Source organism: Rutilus rutilus (genome assembly GCF_951802725.1).
Source record: "Rutilus rutilus genome assembly, chromosome: 3".
Taxonomy (NCBI): domain Eukaryota; kingdom Metazoa; phylum Chordata; class Actinopteri; order Cypriniformes; family Leuciscidae; genus Rutilus; species Rutilus rutilus.
The window spans coordinates 23,899,799-23,914,500 of record NC_140211.1 but is presented as its reverse complement, the minus strand read 5'-3'; the positions used below and the strand labels follow the sequence as shown (position 1 = coordinate 23,914,500).

At 38.5% G+C, this 14,702-nt stretch overlaps 1 protein-coding gene across 16 annotated transcripts in view; it reads left to right on the top strand.

Moving 5' to 3' along the window:
* madd (MAP-kinase activating death domain) overlaps positions 1 to 14,648 on the top strand; it is a 58,215-nt gene extending 43,567 nt beyond the window's left edge. For 4 of the 16 annotated variants that reach the window (XM_084405997.1, XM_084406003.1, XM_084405998.1 and 1 more), the window contains 14 exons: positions 33 to 116; positions 2,193 to 2,351; positions 3,382 to 3,499; positions 4,012 to 4,074; positions 4,735 to 4,855; positions 5,125 to 5,230; positions 5,845 to 5,955; positions 6,062 to 6,169; positions 6,286 to 6,450; positions 6,603 to 6,675; positions 7,339 to 7,445; positions 10,137 to 10,206; positions 11,973 to 12,019; positions 12,948 to 14,648. In XM_084405997.1, coding sequence (XP_084262123.1) covers positions 33 to 116; positions 2,193 to 2,351; positions 3,382 to 3,499; positions 4,012 to 4,074; positions 4,735 to 4,855; positions 5,125 to 5,230; positions 5,845 to 5,955; positions 6,062 to 6,169; positions 6,286 to 6,450; positions 6,603 to 6,675; positions 7,339 to 7,445; positions 10,137 to 10,206; positions 11,973 to 12,019; positions 12,948 to 13,061 — 1,446 coding nt within the window. In that variant the 3' untranslated portion in view covers positions 13,062 to 14,648. The remainder of the gene's footprint in view (positions 1 to 32; positions 117 to 2,192; positions 2,352 to 3,381; positions 3,500 to 4,011; positions 4,075 to 4,734; positions 4,856 to 5,124; positions 5,231 to 5,844; positions 5,956 to 6,061; positions 6,170 to 6,285; positions 6,451 to 6,602; positions 6,676 to 7,338; positions 7,446 to 10,136; positions 10,207 to 11,972; positions 12,020 to 12,947) is intronic. The other 12 variants (XM_084405993.1, XM_084405991.1, XM_084406000.1 and 9 more) reach the window with 8 other exon arrangements.
* Positions 14,649 to 14,702: the final 54 nt, after the last annotated feature.

Below are 14,702 nucleotides of genomic sequence, written 5' to 3'. Positions count from 1 at the left end.
ATGTATGTTCTTCATGCTTTTTCCTTCTCCAGAAGAGTGATACAGAGTCCCTGGCGAGCTCCGAGCCTCCTGCTCTGACGAGAAGCAACAGTCAGGACTCAGAGGCTAGCACAGTGGTAGGGCACGGCCAATACTGAGACGGCCAAAACTGAATCTGTATATCCAAATTATATGTAGTTCCCACTGACAGTTCTCTTACAGCTTTTACAGTCTTGTTATTTCTTTCTTTCTTTCTTGCGTTATAGACAAGTTTGTTACTTTCTCTTTGTGCTCATGGATAGTTCACTTAAAAATGAAAAATGTTTCATCATTTACTCACCCCATTTTGGTATCAAATAATTGCTGTTCTTTTGAACTTTCTTTTTCATCATAGAATCCTGAAAAACATTATCATTGTTTCCACAAAAATATTAAGCAGAATAACTATTTTCAACATTGATAATCAGCATATTAGAATGATTTCTGAAAGATTGTGTGACACTGAAGACTTGAGTAGCCTAATGATGCTGAAAATTAAGCTTTGCCATCACAGGATACATTTTAAAATATAGAAAAATAGAAAAATTATTTTAAATTGTAATAATTTTTCACAATTTTACTGTATTTTTTTCTTCATTTTTTTATCAAATAAATGCAGCCTTGGTGAGCGCAAGAGACTTCTTAAAAAAAAAAAATCATACCAACCCAAAACATTGGAACAGTAGTGTAAAAAAAAAAGAAATTTTAATTTATTTTGTTTCACAGAAAAAAAAATCATACAGATTATATATATACAGTGAGGAAAATAAGTATTTGAACACCCTGCTATTTTGCAAGTTCTCCCACTTAGAAATCATGGAGGGGTCTGAAATTGTCATCGTAGGTGCATGTCCACTGTGAGAGACATAATCTAAAAAAAAAAATCCAGAAATCACAATGTATGATTTTTTAACTATTTATTTGTATGATACAGCTGCAAATAAGTATTTGAACACCTGAGAAAATCAATGTTAATATTTGGTACAGTAGCCTTTGTTTGCAATTACAGAGGTCAAACCTTGATATGCTTCTTACAGAGCCACTCTTTGGTTATCTTGGCTGTATGCTTCGGGTCATTGTCATGTTGGAAGACCCAGCCTCGACCCATGCTCTAAATGAGGGAAGGAGGTTGTTCCCCAAAATCTCGCAATACATGGCCCCGGTCATCCTCTCCTTAATACAGTGCAGTCGCCCTGTCCCATGTGCAGAAAAACACCCCCAAAGCATGATGCTACCACCCCCATGCTTCACAGTAGGGATGGTGTTCTTGGGATGGTACTCATCATTCTTCTTCCTCCAAACACGTTTAGTGGAATTTTAACCAAAAAGTTCTATTTTGGTCTCATCTGACCACATGACTTTCTCCCATGACTCCTCTGGATCATCCAAATGGTCATTGGCAAACTTTAGACGGGCCTTGACATGTGCTGGTTTAAGCAGGGGAACTTCCGTGCCATGCATGATTTCAAACCATGACGTCTTAGTGTATTACCAACAGTAACCTTGGAAACGGTGGTCCCAGCTCTGTTCAGGTCATTGACCAGCTCCTCCTGTGTAGTTCTGGGCTGATTTCTCACCTTTCTTAGGATCATTGAGACCCCACGAGGTGAGATCTTGCATGGAGCCCCAGTCCGAGGGAGATTGACAGTCATGTTTAGCTTCTTCCATTTTCTAATGATTACTCCAACAGTGGACCTTTTTTCACCAAGCTGCTTGGCATTTTCCCCGTAGCCCTTTCCAGCCTTGTGGAGGTGTACAATTTTGTCTCTAGTGTCTTTGGACAGCTCTTAGGTCTTGGCCATGTTAGTAGTTGGATTCTTACTGATTGTATGGGGTGGACAGGTGTCTTTATGCAGCTAACGACCTCAAACAGGTGCATCTAATTTAGGATAATAAATGGAGTGGAGGTGGACATTTTAAAGGCAGACTAACAGGTCTTTGAGGGTCAGAATTCTAGCTGATAGACAGGTGTTCAAATACTTATTTGCAGCTGTATCATACAAATAAATAGTTAAAAAATCATATATTGTGATTTCTGGATTTTTTTTAATTTTTTTTTATTTATATATACATATACATATAGTACTTTTTTTTTTATGAACTATCCCTTTAAGAAGTCATAAAATCTCTCTTGTTTGCTGTACTATTGCTGATCTCTGACTTTGGATCTGTAGGTGAGTAACAGCTCAGGTGAAACACTGGGTGCGGACAGCGACCTGAGCAGCACTGCTGGAGACGGCCAGACGGGAAGACATGCTCAACATCTCAACCTGTCCCGTGGCACACTGTCCGACAGCGAGATTGAGACCAACCCTGCGACCAGCTCTGTGTTTGTGAGCATCTCTTTCATATCCATATCCACAGGCTTAGTTGCAGTCATCCTCACTATGTCAAAACTGCATGAGTCTTGTGGAAGAACATTGTAGCCGGAACTACTTCTCTCTATTTATGGATATGACAAGTCACACAGGTACTGGGTTGCTCCGCTGCGGTTGTCGTCCTGCAGGTGTAAAATATAGGCATACCGTAGTCATGATAAGGCAAAAACACGGTTTGGAAAATGGATTCATGATGTACTCGCTTATTATATAATTTTTTTTACATTTTGCCATAAACAAGTTACATTGTGTTAGCCTAGAAATCTAGACGCACCCTAGCGGCAGGAAATTTTATTTTGCCGCCAGTGTCGTCTTGCAACTCTCTGTTAGCTTGCGAGCTGGAAAAACCAAACTCTAGTCAGGCCAATCACATCGTGTATAGAGTCGGTGGGGGGGCTTAACATAATGACGGCAGAGTTCTGACAGTTCCGCGTGAATTCCCTGCTACTTGAAAACTAAGAAGATTGCTGCTGCTGCTGGCGAACAGCGGTCTTTCGAATCGGCTTTTGCCGCGACTCTGGAAGACTTGAAGTTAAGCTTTTAGAACGGCACTGAAGTCATTCTTAAAAAAGGAAGATGTGTTCGGAGTTTTGCCGACCGGATACGGCAAAAGTTTAATCTATCAGCTAGCTCCGCTGGTGGGAAAACGCTCTGGTTGGTTGTAGCGCTATCCTGTTGCGTGCAGAGGGAATTTGAAAGACAACCGTTTATCCCGCCCCTCGGATTGAACCCTGCCAATGGTGTGTTCCCAGACCCAACATCTAGATGTGGGTCTGGCTTGTCAGGCTAACATTGTGTACCTTTAAAGACCAAACAAATTTCGACTGACCACGTGGCAACAAATAAAATAATGAATATCTGAAATACATATTTGAATATTTGTTTAAATATACTGCTGTCCAATGGCTGATCAAATAAATGTGTCTTTGCTGAATAAAAGCATGAATTTCTTACCCAAACATTTAAACGGTTGTTTCTCATATAGGGCAAGACCCATATGCTGAAGCCAGGAGTGAAGGGACCTGTTAGTGTCAATAAGGGAGCACCAGCACCGCCCCTTGAGGATGTTAGCATGAGGATCTACCTGTGTGAGGGGCTGCTGGGTAAGAGTTAATCTTCCTCCTTAATCCATTCAGCATTCATTTCCTTTCATTCATTTTGTTTGTTCTCGCACTTTTTTTCTTTTCTTCTTCCATGTCCTTACTCACTGCTTTAGTAATCAGCTCTGGTGTATTTTCCAATGTCCATGTTAATTCATAATTATGAGGTATTTCCAAAAGTTGTCTCTGTTTGCTTTCCATAATCTTAATGTTTAAAAATTGTAAAAACATGTCCGCTGCACAGAACAATCCTTTATTACTGTCTAGATTCTGTTTGCAACAGTTAATTCTGTAAACTATGCTTACATACTGACCACTACAGCTTCTCTGTTAATTTGTTCCAAATAAGTCCCTGTATTAACCAGCATGTGATGTATTATTGGTTTGAATATCCCTTACAGCACACAGCTTTGCTTCTAATACTCTAACACTTTCTTTGCCTCCTGTACTGCGGCCTCCTCTTTTTCCCTCTCTCTCCTCTTTTTCTTTTTTCTCCTCCATTTAATGCCACGAAGGGCGAGATAAAAGCTCAGTTTGGGACCAACTGGAGGATGCTGCCATGGAAACCTTTTCTCTGAGTATGGATAATATGTGACCTTTGACATTTTGGATGTGTGTATTTTGGGATTGTAGTATTAGACACTACGTACCTTCCCTCACATCCATACTATGACTGTGTGTTTAAGCCTTGTATGGAGCATGCAGGGTGTTTGTTTGTTTGGTTTATTATAAATATTTGAATGTATTGGTGTGTGCATGGTATTATTTGCAATTTTGCATGAATGTATGGTCCATTTATGGTGCTTGTACCTGAAATTTGATAAGAGAATTAAAATACACAAACCAGACAGATCAGATAAGCCAATTTTATTTTGTAATTGAATGTGTTTGTGTGAAATTGAGGGGTGATAAAAGCTGCTTGAGAGTATGTGAATGCTGAAACAATAAGCAGATGTATGGAGGCGTGTGTTAACTCTGTGTTAAAATTAATTTGATAAGGTTGAATAGCAAGCTCTATTTATTACAGCATGCTGTGAAGTTGCTTTGGCTTTGCTTGAACTATCTGTGTGTTCATTTTTGTAGGGTTTTTAGTGTAATATCCAAATCATTTTAGTTTCATAACTTTATGGTTTTGAACATCTGACGTTTACCTTAATAAATGTTCATGCTGTCATGTTGAATTGAGTTGAAATATTGTTTTATTCAAGTTAAGAGTTAAAATGTGTGTGTATGTGTAGGTAAGGAGCGCTCTACTCTGTGGGATCAGGTGCAGTTCTGGGAGGATGCCTACTTGGATGCCGTAATGTTGGAACGGGAAGGAATGGGGATGGATCAGGGACCACAAGAAATGATTGACAGGTTAGTGTGTTCTGTAAGTGTTCACACAGATTCGAAAGCAATAAAAACAACATGAATTTCAGCATTCAGAATTGTCTGATTTGAAAAGTATACATACAGTTTCTCAATGAAAGCACAATGCATACTGGTTGTTCACATGCTTTCAAGCTAATTACACCCATCTGACACTGCTTGAATGTTTTTCATTTGTTCCACTCTATAAAATGACAACATATTGCAATGGTTTGAATTAGCTTTTTAAGCTATAAAGCTGTGCTGTGGTCTATCAGATATCTGTCTCTGGGAGATCATGACCGCAAGAGACTGGAGGACGATGAGGACAGACTACTGTCCACTCTCCTGCACAACATGATCGCCTACATGCTTATGATGAAGGTATGCACAAACACTCACTCTCATTCCTTCGATTATACTTGAAAGGATATTAGTGAACAGTTTGGGGTAAGAAATCAATGCTTTTATTCAACCGAATGACTACATTTGAATAAAAATGGTATTGTAGTTTTGATGCCGTTTTAACATTGTATGTATAGATTTATAGATCTTTTGTTGTTGTAAAGAAATAAAAACTTCACCAAGGATGCATTCATTTGATCAAAAGTCCCTGTAAATTTGTTTTTTTTAAATCTTTCTTTTCATCAAAGAATCCTGAACAAATAGTACATGATTTCTACTAAAATATCAAGCAGCATAATTGTTTTCAACATTAATAAAAAATAAGTTTCAAATCAGCAATGATGTCTGTATAATCGTGTGACATTGAAGACTGGAGTGATGGCTGCTGAAAATTCTGCTTTGCCATCATAGGAATAAAATACATTTTGAATTGTAATAGTATTTCACTATATTACTGTTTTTACTGTATTTTTGATCAAATAAATGCAGCCTTGGTGGGCATAAGAGACTTGTTTCAAAAACATGAAATAGCTTGCTGACCCCAAACTTTTGTTCGGTCATGTACTCGAACTATTACTGCTCCATTTATCTAGGTCAGTAAAAATGACATCAGGAAGAAGGTACGGCGTCTTATGGGGAAATCTCACATCGGCCTCACACACAGTCAGGAGGTCAATGAGGTCCTGGACCGCCTTACAAATTTGGTAAGAGCCGGTCAGATGAAAAGTTGCAGCTGTTGCATGTAAGCCAGTAGCCGAACATATTATGATCAGGTTATGAGTGATTGACAGACTGTGTGTTTTGCTGCAGAGTGGCCGAGAGCTTTCCCTCAGGCCAAGTGGAAGCCGGCACATTAAGAAGCAGACATTTGTTGTGCATGCTGGGACTGATACAACTGGTGACATATTTTTCATGGAGGTAGGAGTTTTGTGTGTCTGCATGCCTCCTTTTTTTATTCTATTTAACTTGTCTGCATGAAAATATATTGTAAATGAGCATTCAGTCCTTCTTTCCTCTTCCTCGTGTGTGTTTAGGTGTGTGACGACTGCATCGTCTTGCGCAGTAACATTGGCACAGTCTATGAGCGCTGGTGGTATGAGAAGCTCATTAATATGACCTACTGTCCCAAGACCAAAGTTTTGTGTCTGTGGAGGAGGAACGGCCAAGAGACACAGCTTAACAAGTTCTACACCAAGAAGGTGAGACGAACATCAATGCAAAGGCATACTGTAGTACCCACATCCCCTCTCACTCTCAATTCACAGATTATGCATTGTTTCAGTATTGCTTCTAGTGTAATTAAGTCTCAATTACTGCACTTCACCTCTCTTTCTGTGTTTTTTGTGTTAAGTGTCGGGAACTGTACTACTGTGTTAAAGACAGCATGGAGCGTGCTGCTGCACGACAACAAAGCATCAAACCAGGTACATTGTGTTTTTTGTACACTACACTTCAATAGGTTTGGGGTTGGTAAGATATTAAAAAAATAAAAATTATTGAAAGTCTTTTCGGTTTCATAAAAATAAAAAGTACAGTAAAAACAGTATATTGTGAAATACTACGATTTGTTACATTATAACTGTTTTCTGTGATGGCAAAGCTGAATATTCAGGAGCCGTTACTCCAGTCTTCAGTGTCACATGATCCTTAAGAAATCTAATATGATAATATGATGTAATTTGTGCTGCTTAATATTTTTTGTGGAAACCGTAATACATTGTTTTCATGATTCTTTGATGAATGTAAAGTTCAAAAGAAAAGCATTTATTTAAACTATAAATCTTTTGTAACATTATACATGCCTTTACTGTTATTTTTGATCAATTTAATGTCTTTGCTGAATAAAAAGTATTAATTTTATTTAAACAAATCTTACTGACCCCAATTTTTTTTTGCACTGGTAGTGTATGTGTTTGTAGGGTAAATTTAGGTAAAATGGGCCACTTTTTGACAATCATCTCAATAAAAGTGGCCTAATTTACCTGAATTCACCCTTTTGGTTTTTAAAAATATAAAATCTTCTTCTTGTTCGAATTTTTTTCCCCTGAAATTAGTCTCTCTTTTTTTGTGTGTGTGTCTGTGTGTAGGTCCAGAGCTGGGAGGCGAGTTTCCGGTTCAGGACATGAAGACAGGGGAGGGTGGTCTCCTTCAGGTCACGCTGGAAGGCATCAACCTCAAATTTATGCACAGCCAGGTAAGAGGTGTCGCCTTTATCGTAATCATGACAAAGTGCTTGCCAAATTCAGCACCAACCCTTCCTCTCATTCTCAATCCATTCATTCCCCTGTTTCTCTTTTCTGCCACTTCTTGTCTAAACTCATCTCATCACCTCTCCATAGCTCTTCTCCTTCCTCTCACTCTTTCTTTCTATTTGTGCCTTCCTTCCTCTGAGAAGTTTTTTGGAACAACTCACAAAGTAACAAAAAAATGGGCTGAATAATTAAATACACAGTCGAATCTAAACTCTAAAATAAATGAAAAGCTGGAAGCTTTTTAAAAATGTCTGGAAGCTTTGTTCCTGAAGAATCTCTTTAGAGGAATAGCTGTTGTTGTTGTCGTTGTTGTTTTTTGGCTTTATTTGCTGGATGTTTGTTTTTGGGTTGCTTAATCACAAGCAGAGATTTACTTTTTCAAATGTCAGAACATTCCACCCGCTGTGTGTGTGAGTATGACGTGTTAATGGTCACAGCGCCCGGCTCTGGTCCTTACGGTTTGTGAGTTTTGGTGTGATGTCGGTTTGTTGTGGTGTGCCAGAGGTAAGACTTAGAACCTTGTGCAAAACATATTCAAAGTGGTCATGTACAAAATACATTGCTGGGGAGTTTAAAAAATACATTCCTTATTTAAAACCACTTTAGGGAGGTTTATTTGTATACTTGACCAAATATAAAAATAAAAAAAAAGCTTTAAATTGGTTCTAATGGGAGACAATCATGTAATAGTTCTTAATAAACCTGATTTTATAGATGCCACTTGTGATTAAGACCATATGGCCTCCTTCTGTGACCTAATACCACTGTTCTGGGACCATTTAACCTGGTTAATTTGACACTTGATACGCTGCTTTTCATAAAGCACATGTAAAGACATTTCAAAGAGGAGGGAAACTGACATGCACTGAACGCATTTCTAAAAAACAAAAGTTTTATTTTTGATTAGAAAAAACGCATATCCCAATAGTGAGCTCCCTTAAGGCGTAAAGCAGTAGTTACATAACGCTGATACTCTGGAAAAGACTGGAATGATTAGCAAACTATGTAAACCTTAAACCTTTTGTTCTATCTAACATACTAACTTTTTTTTTTAACTGTTTTCCTAGGTCATAGTCTTCAGTTGCTGTAATTACCTAAAGGTATAGTTCTCCAAAAAAAAGAAAATTCTGGCATCATTTTCTCACCCTCATGTCATTCCAAACCTTTATGACTTGCTTTCTTCTGTGCTACATGAAAGAAGATATTTTGCTGAATGTTTGTAACCTAAGTTTCGGTTCCCATTGACCATACGATGGAGGTCGATGAAAACCCAAACAGTTTTTTGTATGTTCTTCAGAAAAAGGAATGCATACAGATTTGGAATGATATGAGGGTGAGTAAATGATGACAGAATTTGAATTGTTGGCTGAACTATCCCTTTAATATATCGTTATGATACATTGGTGCCTCTAGTGGTCACTAGTTGATTACAGAGTGCTAACAAGAGTCCAGCATTGTTGAAAACTTGAAGAATCCTCTATGTAGTGTAGTTGTGTGTTGTAATGGTTTTGGCACTATTCTGTTTTGGCTGTAGGCATGTGTGAGGGAGCGGGTCTTCGTTGCTGGTGGAGGAGGCATGGAGGGTAATGGGGTGGGAACACATCAGGGCTTCAAAACTAACGTAAACATAATGGCAGATATTAACAGTTAATGCAATATGACTGTTCTTTCTGGATGGAATCAGTGGTTGTAGTTTAATCCTGTAAGAGTGGGCTCATAGCACCAGAGGGTGTTTTCTGCTCTTTTTGTCCAATAATAATCCAAACCGTTTCTCTCCCATGCTCTCTCCCCCTGCAAGGAGCGGAAGGTACACAACCTCTGCAGTCTGCTTTTTAGCGTAACATTGTCATTTACTTTTTCATTCTTTTCCTTGTTCTGTAGCTTTTCTGGCAGACGTCACTCTTGTGTGCTTTATTTTTTTTTAATGTCTTTTGTATTATTTTCTCTCTCTTTTTGGTTCCTTTTTGGTCTGTCATGTCCTTTTTTTTTCTTTTTTTTTTTTGATGATGGAATTTTCCATGAATGTCTTTGCATGGGCCCTTTCAGCACGTAGGGGATCAGTGCCATGATTTCGTTCCCACTTTTGGTGCGAATGTTCACAGCTGCAGGTTCATATTAGCTCTTTAATCTTTAGTGCTTCAAAAATACATTTGTTATACAAGTCTCCAGTGCCTAAAGAACACGTTATACTAAATATTGTAGACAAGGATTGTAAATACGAAGTGATTCTCTTTAAAGCGAGACTTTGAATAGTTAGGCTGTTGACTTGATTAATTTAATACAATTTCAAAATTACAAAAAAAAAATATTTGAACTCTCTAGCATATAAAGAGACCCATAAATGCTGCTCAGGCGTTGAAACTTTCACAGCTCTCTCCATTTGCGTCACTGGCCCATGTAATCCTGTCAACATGGAAATTTCTCTTTCTGTGCAGTCATATTTTAGTTTTGATAGTTTTTTAACAGCTTGCTTATCATGTTCTTTCTCCGTTTCTCCCTATTTTACAGTTACTAACTGTCCAGATTGTCATCTCTTCAAAAAATACTTTTTGTTTTGTTTTCTCACAAGTGTGTGATTGAGTTGGTAACAGTGTGTCCTGTTGTTTTTTTGTTTGTTTTTTGTTTGTTTTTAGGTTTTCATAGAGCTGAGTCACATTAAAAAGTGCAATACAGTGAAAGGAGTCTTTGTCCTGGAGGAGTTTGGTAATTACCCCCATTTTGATTCTAGGCCTGTACGCGACACAGCAGTAACTCAGTCACATGCAGAGCAGAGAAGTTATCACGTTCAGGACTGTTAGATGTGGCGGTCAGAACGACATGTATGAGCTTCAGGAGCAGAGGTTATAGAAGTAGGACCATAGTTTTAGCTGTTGCTTCATTAATGCACCTTCTGGGGATGAAATGTTACATAAAATGTGATACCGAAAAGGGGCAAGATCCTATCAGCCCGCATAATCCTGTCCCCCTTGGACCCAAAACCAACTTTTTTTTTTGTGGGCACTCTATTCAGGCCATTAATTATCAATCATAAAAATATGTTCATTACTGTTTTTTAACTACATGTAGCGATGCACAACATACCAGTACCACATCTGTTATTAGCCAATATTAGTTTTTTTATTATCATTATTTGTTGTGGTTCATTTCCTCTTTTTCATACTCTAAAAACTAAAATCAATCATTTTAGGGATTACTACATTATCACGTTTATTTGAACAAATACTATATCATTTTAATAACATCTAGTATTACTATCTGTCAAAATCCCTATGTATTATTCACATATAACACTGTTACCAGAGCTAAAAACATTTGCCTTTCTTTAGCCTAGCGCTAACCTGTTAACTAATGCTCGATTTATTAGCTAAAGACAACACACTGATTTGATCAGGCCTGGAGGAAGGGGTAAAGGATTCTGCAAATATCTTGAACGACAGCAGCAGCTTTGAGAAATAAGCCACCGTTCAAGTCGTTCTGTGAATAATTCATTGAGCAGCTTAGATTTAGATTGCAGTTGTTTCCTCAGATGCATCTTTTGGAAGGAGTCACAGTTTAAATCAAGAACACGGCTTTAATGTTTGTCACAGAGTTTAGATAATAACTAAACCGTGCAAAGATCATTCAACCGGTTCTTTTGGAGATCTATTCTATGTGAAGGGAGTTGCAGTGTATGAAATCTCTTCTGTAGTCGTAGGGTCGGCTCTAGACTGGGTTAGTGCTGTGTCTTTGTGCTTCCTTTTTGTAATCCGCCCCTCATCTTTGCTGCTATGAAAACCTTCATTCTCCAGCAGGTAAAGTGCTGTCACCTTTATCTTTTCTTCTTCTCTTCCCTCACCTGTCCTCCTCATTTAACTCTCCATCTGTCATCATCTCTCATACACCCTCTTTCACCACTAATGGCTGTCGACTCCTCATCTGCACTGCACTGCCTTCATGTCAGATGTCGCTTCTCCTAAACTCGAGTTCATACACTCATGCCTGTAGTAAAAGTCATGCCAGTGATGGAAAAACCCAGCAGACCTCGGATTTCCTTCCAACTTCAACTTGCAATGAAATTCCCTCTCTTACTTTCTCTCTCTCTCTCTCGGATTTCTCCAGCTATCCTCCACCTCTCCTACTCTTTCTTTCTCCTCCTCTTGTGCTTTGATTCAGTTCCCCATTGCATAAGAGTTTCTCAGCTGATGATAAACCCTGTCATATGAACTATATGAGTGCTGCTCTTCTGCTGCAAGATTCAGAGCTAATCTTGCTCCGTCTGAAATATGGCAGGGCCAGATATAGATTATTAATAATCATTTGTCATGGGCCGTATTTATGCCTCCCCTCTTCTCTCTCTCTCTCTCTCTCTCTCTCTCTTTCTCTATAACTCTTTCTTTCTCTCTGTTTCCGCCCCTTGCCCTTGAATAATTCAAATTTGTTATTCCACTGCTGTTGAACTTTTTATTTTGTGTCTTGCACGGGATTTGCAGTTCCTGAAACTAAAGAAGTGGTGATCCATAAATACAAGACTCCTATGGTAAGATTTCAGTATTCATACAATACTATACACAGTAGGGCTGGGTATCGATACAGATTTTCCAGATTCAATCCGATTCACAAGCTCTTAATTCAATTCCGAATCATTTTGCGTATATTTTGGCCTATTTTGGTTGCATAGCAAACTAAAAACTATTGATACAAGGACCTTCTACCTTGGTACTGATTCAAACGGATACTGTTTTTTTTTTTATATTTTTGAATGATTCGTTAATAGGGCAAGCTCATAAGAGTCATTTTTCATGAGTAGTCAAGTCACCTTCATTTGTATAGCACATTATACAGTACAGATTGTTTCAAAGCATCTTCACTGTGATAAACAGGATAATAACAAACAAGGATATATCAAATACAGTATGAGACAAATTCAAATTCTGCTGTAAAGCAGCTCTACAGAAGACAACCGTGTCATCATTATCCAGCTCAAGTTGATTCATCAATTATGAAACGAGTTTAATTCAGCTATAAGCAGTTCTACAGAAGACAATGATCTTGTTATTCGGCTCTCAATTCAATAATGTTGCAAAATTCGTGAATTATGAAACAAAGTCGAATCAGCTATATAGCAGCTCTGGTGTCATCATCCAGCTCAATCCAGTTCAAGTTAGTCAGTGCAGTCAAATTGATAATATTACTGATTATTAAGTGTCTTTTAAACCCCAACTATGCAAGCCAAAAGCGACAGTGACAAGGAACCCAAACTCCATCAGGTGACTGGTTTCCCTCAAGGCTTTTTTCTCCATATCTCAGTCGCAGGAATACACTGGTCGACCGGGATGTATTCGATTGACTAAAAAGAACAGGGAAATCCGTGTTTTTGCCCAGCCCTACAATACAGTATAGAGTGCTATACTTTTTTCCCCTTTTTGACGTAAATAACTCTGTGTTAACTCTTCTGTCTCAAACAGGCAAATCAGATCTGTTACTCGGTGCTCTGCCTCTTCTCCTACATGGCGGCGGTCAAAGGGAAAGAGTCAGAGGGCAAGCCCAAGATGCTGTCCCCTCGTCCACTACCGAGCTAGCACATTTCTCTCCTACGTTTACTTCAGCCCGCTCCTGAACTCCTGCAATACTCCTGTTCAATACAAGCTGACACTCTTGCCAAGCTCCTTTTAAGGACCTCTGCTCCTGTACCAATTCACATCTAGATGTATTCACATATTCAACACATTTGTCCTAAAAGAAACGACCCATTCATTTAATAGATATGATCACGTACCCGATATAGTATTCCAGTCCGACACTAAAATGCTGGTGTTTCATTCTCATAGTATGTACCAACCAGAACAAGAATAGACTGTGAATACTATTGGTTGGCGCCCTCCCATTCATACACTTTTATTTATTGCGATCGGAAGCATTTGGTTGAATGCACGTCCCATGCGCAGCTCCTGCGAGTTGGCACTGGCATGCCGAGATCAGGCTCTTCAACCTCCTCTGATATCAGTCAACAGGCTGTGTATTTAATATTTATGTGCGAAGTTGTACTGTAAATTCCAGTCTGTTCTGTCTGTTGTGGGTGAAATGTTCAAGTCTTTGCAATCTTGCGCTGCCACGTATGAGGGGTTTGCCTTAACCCTCCGTCCCTTTCCTAAATGTTCGTTTCTCCCTCCTTTACCTGCTGTAAGTGTATCTCTTTAGCTCTTGCCACGTGAGGCTCAAACTACTGTGCTATTTCTGCTGTAAAGTTCCCTGTCTGTGAACTGCTGTGTTAAAATGCATGTCACTTGAAAATAATGAATATTTAAAAAAGGAAGAAATCTGTACATCCCTGAAGCAATGCTGAAAAAGCAATGGAAATGTTTATGAAAAACTGTAGTTTGTTTTCTAGATGTGCAATACTATGACTAGTGCGTACCAAGAACAAGTCCAGTCACGTCCTTCTAGGGTTCATCCACTGTCCTTTAGTGTTCATAATGAGGTGACAGGCATCGCTTCTATGTTTTCTGTTTGTTTGTTGCCGTTTTTTGACACAGCAATGAAAATGGCATTATTGATCTAGAAGACAGCTACGTTTGGAGATTGTTTGAAAAATCTTGTCCAAAATGTCTTGTTTGAAGTGTCCTCTTTCTGCTTGTGTGTGTTTGTGTTAGAAACACAGATGACAAAGAGAGTGTGTGTGTGTTCTTAGAGATGCAAATTTTCTCTGATCATCTCTTCTTGACTACTAGATTGGGCAGTACAGCTGTCACATTCACATATTTTAATATTATTTTATGTTTTGCTCACATTTTTAATCATTTACATGTATGAATGTGCATTGTGCACACAAAAAAAAGCTGTTCTTTTTGCGACTCCATTCAGTTCGTTCTTGTATGCAGACTGTAAATGGCATTGAAAAGCCCACTCACTAATGATTTAGAGATGTAAATAGCACAAAACTGATTTCCCAGAGTTTCCCAGGTGGACAGTGTATCAGGTCTGTTGTTTGAAAGTGTGAGTGAGAGATACAGTTGCACATTATTTGGGCTTTCATTTCAGTCTGTATTGTTTAGAACCAGAGGGACAGGAAAGAATAGAGACATGGATGTAAATATTTCAGCGTTTAAAAATATTTATAGAACCTGTACAGCTTTCGCAATATGAAAATAAAAGATGTCCAACCCAAATCTGTGACTGAAAGTAATTTTACTATGTGAATTATAGTTATCATACAAGCTATC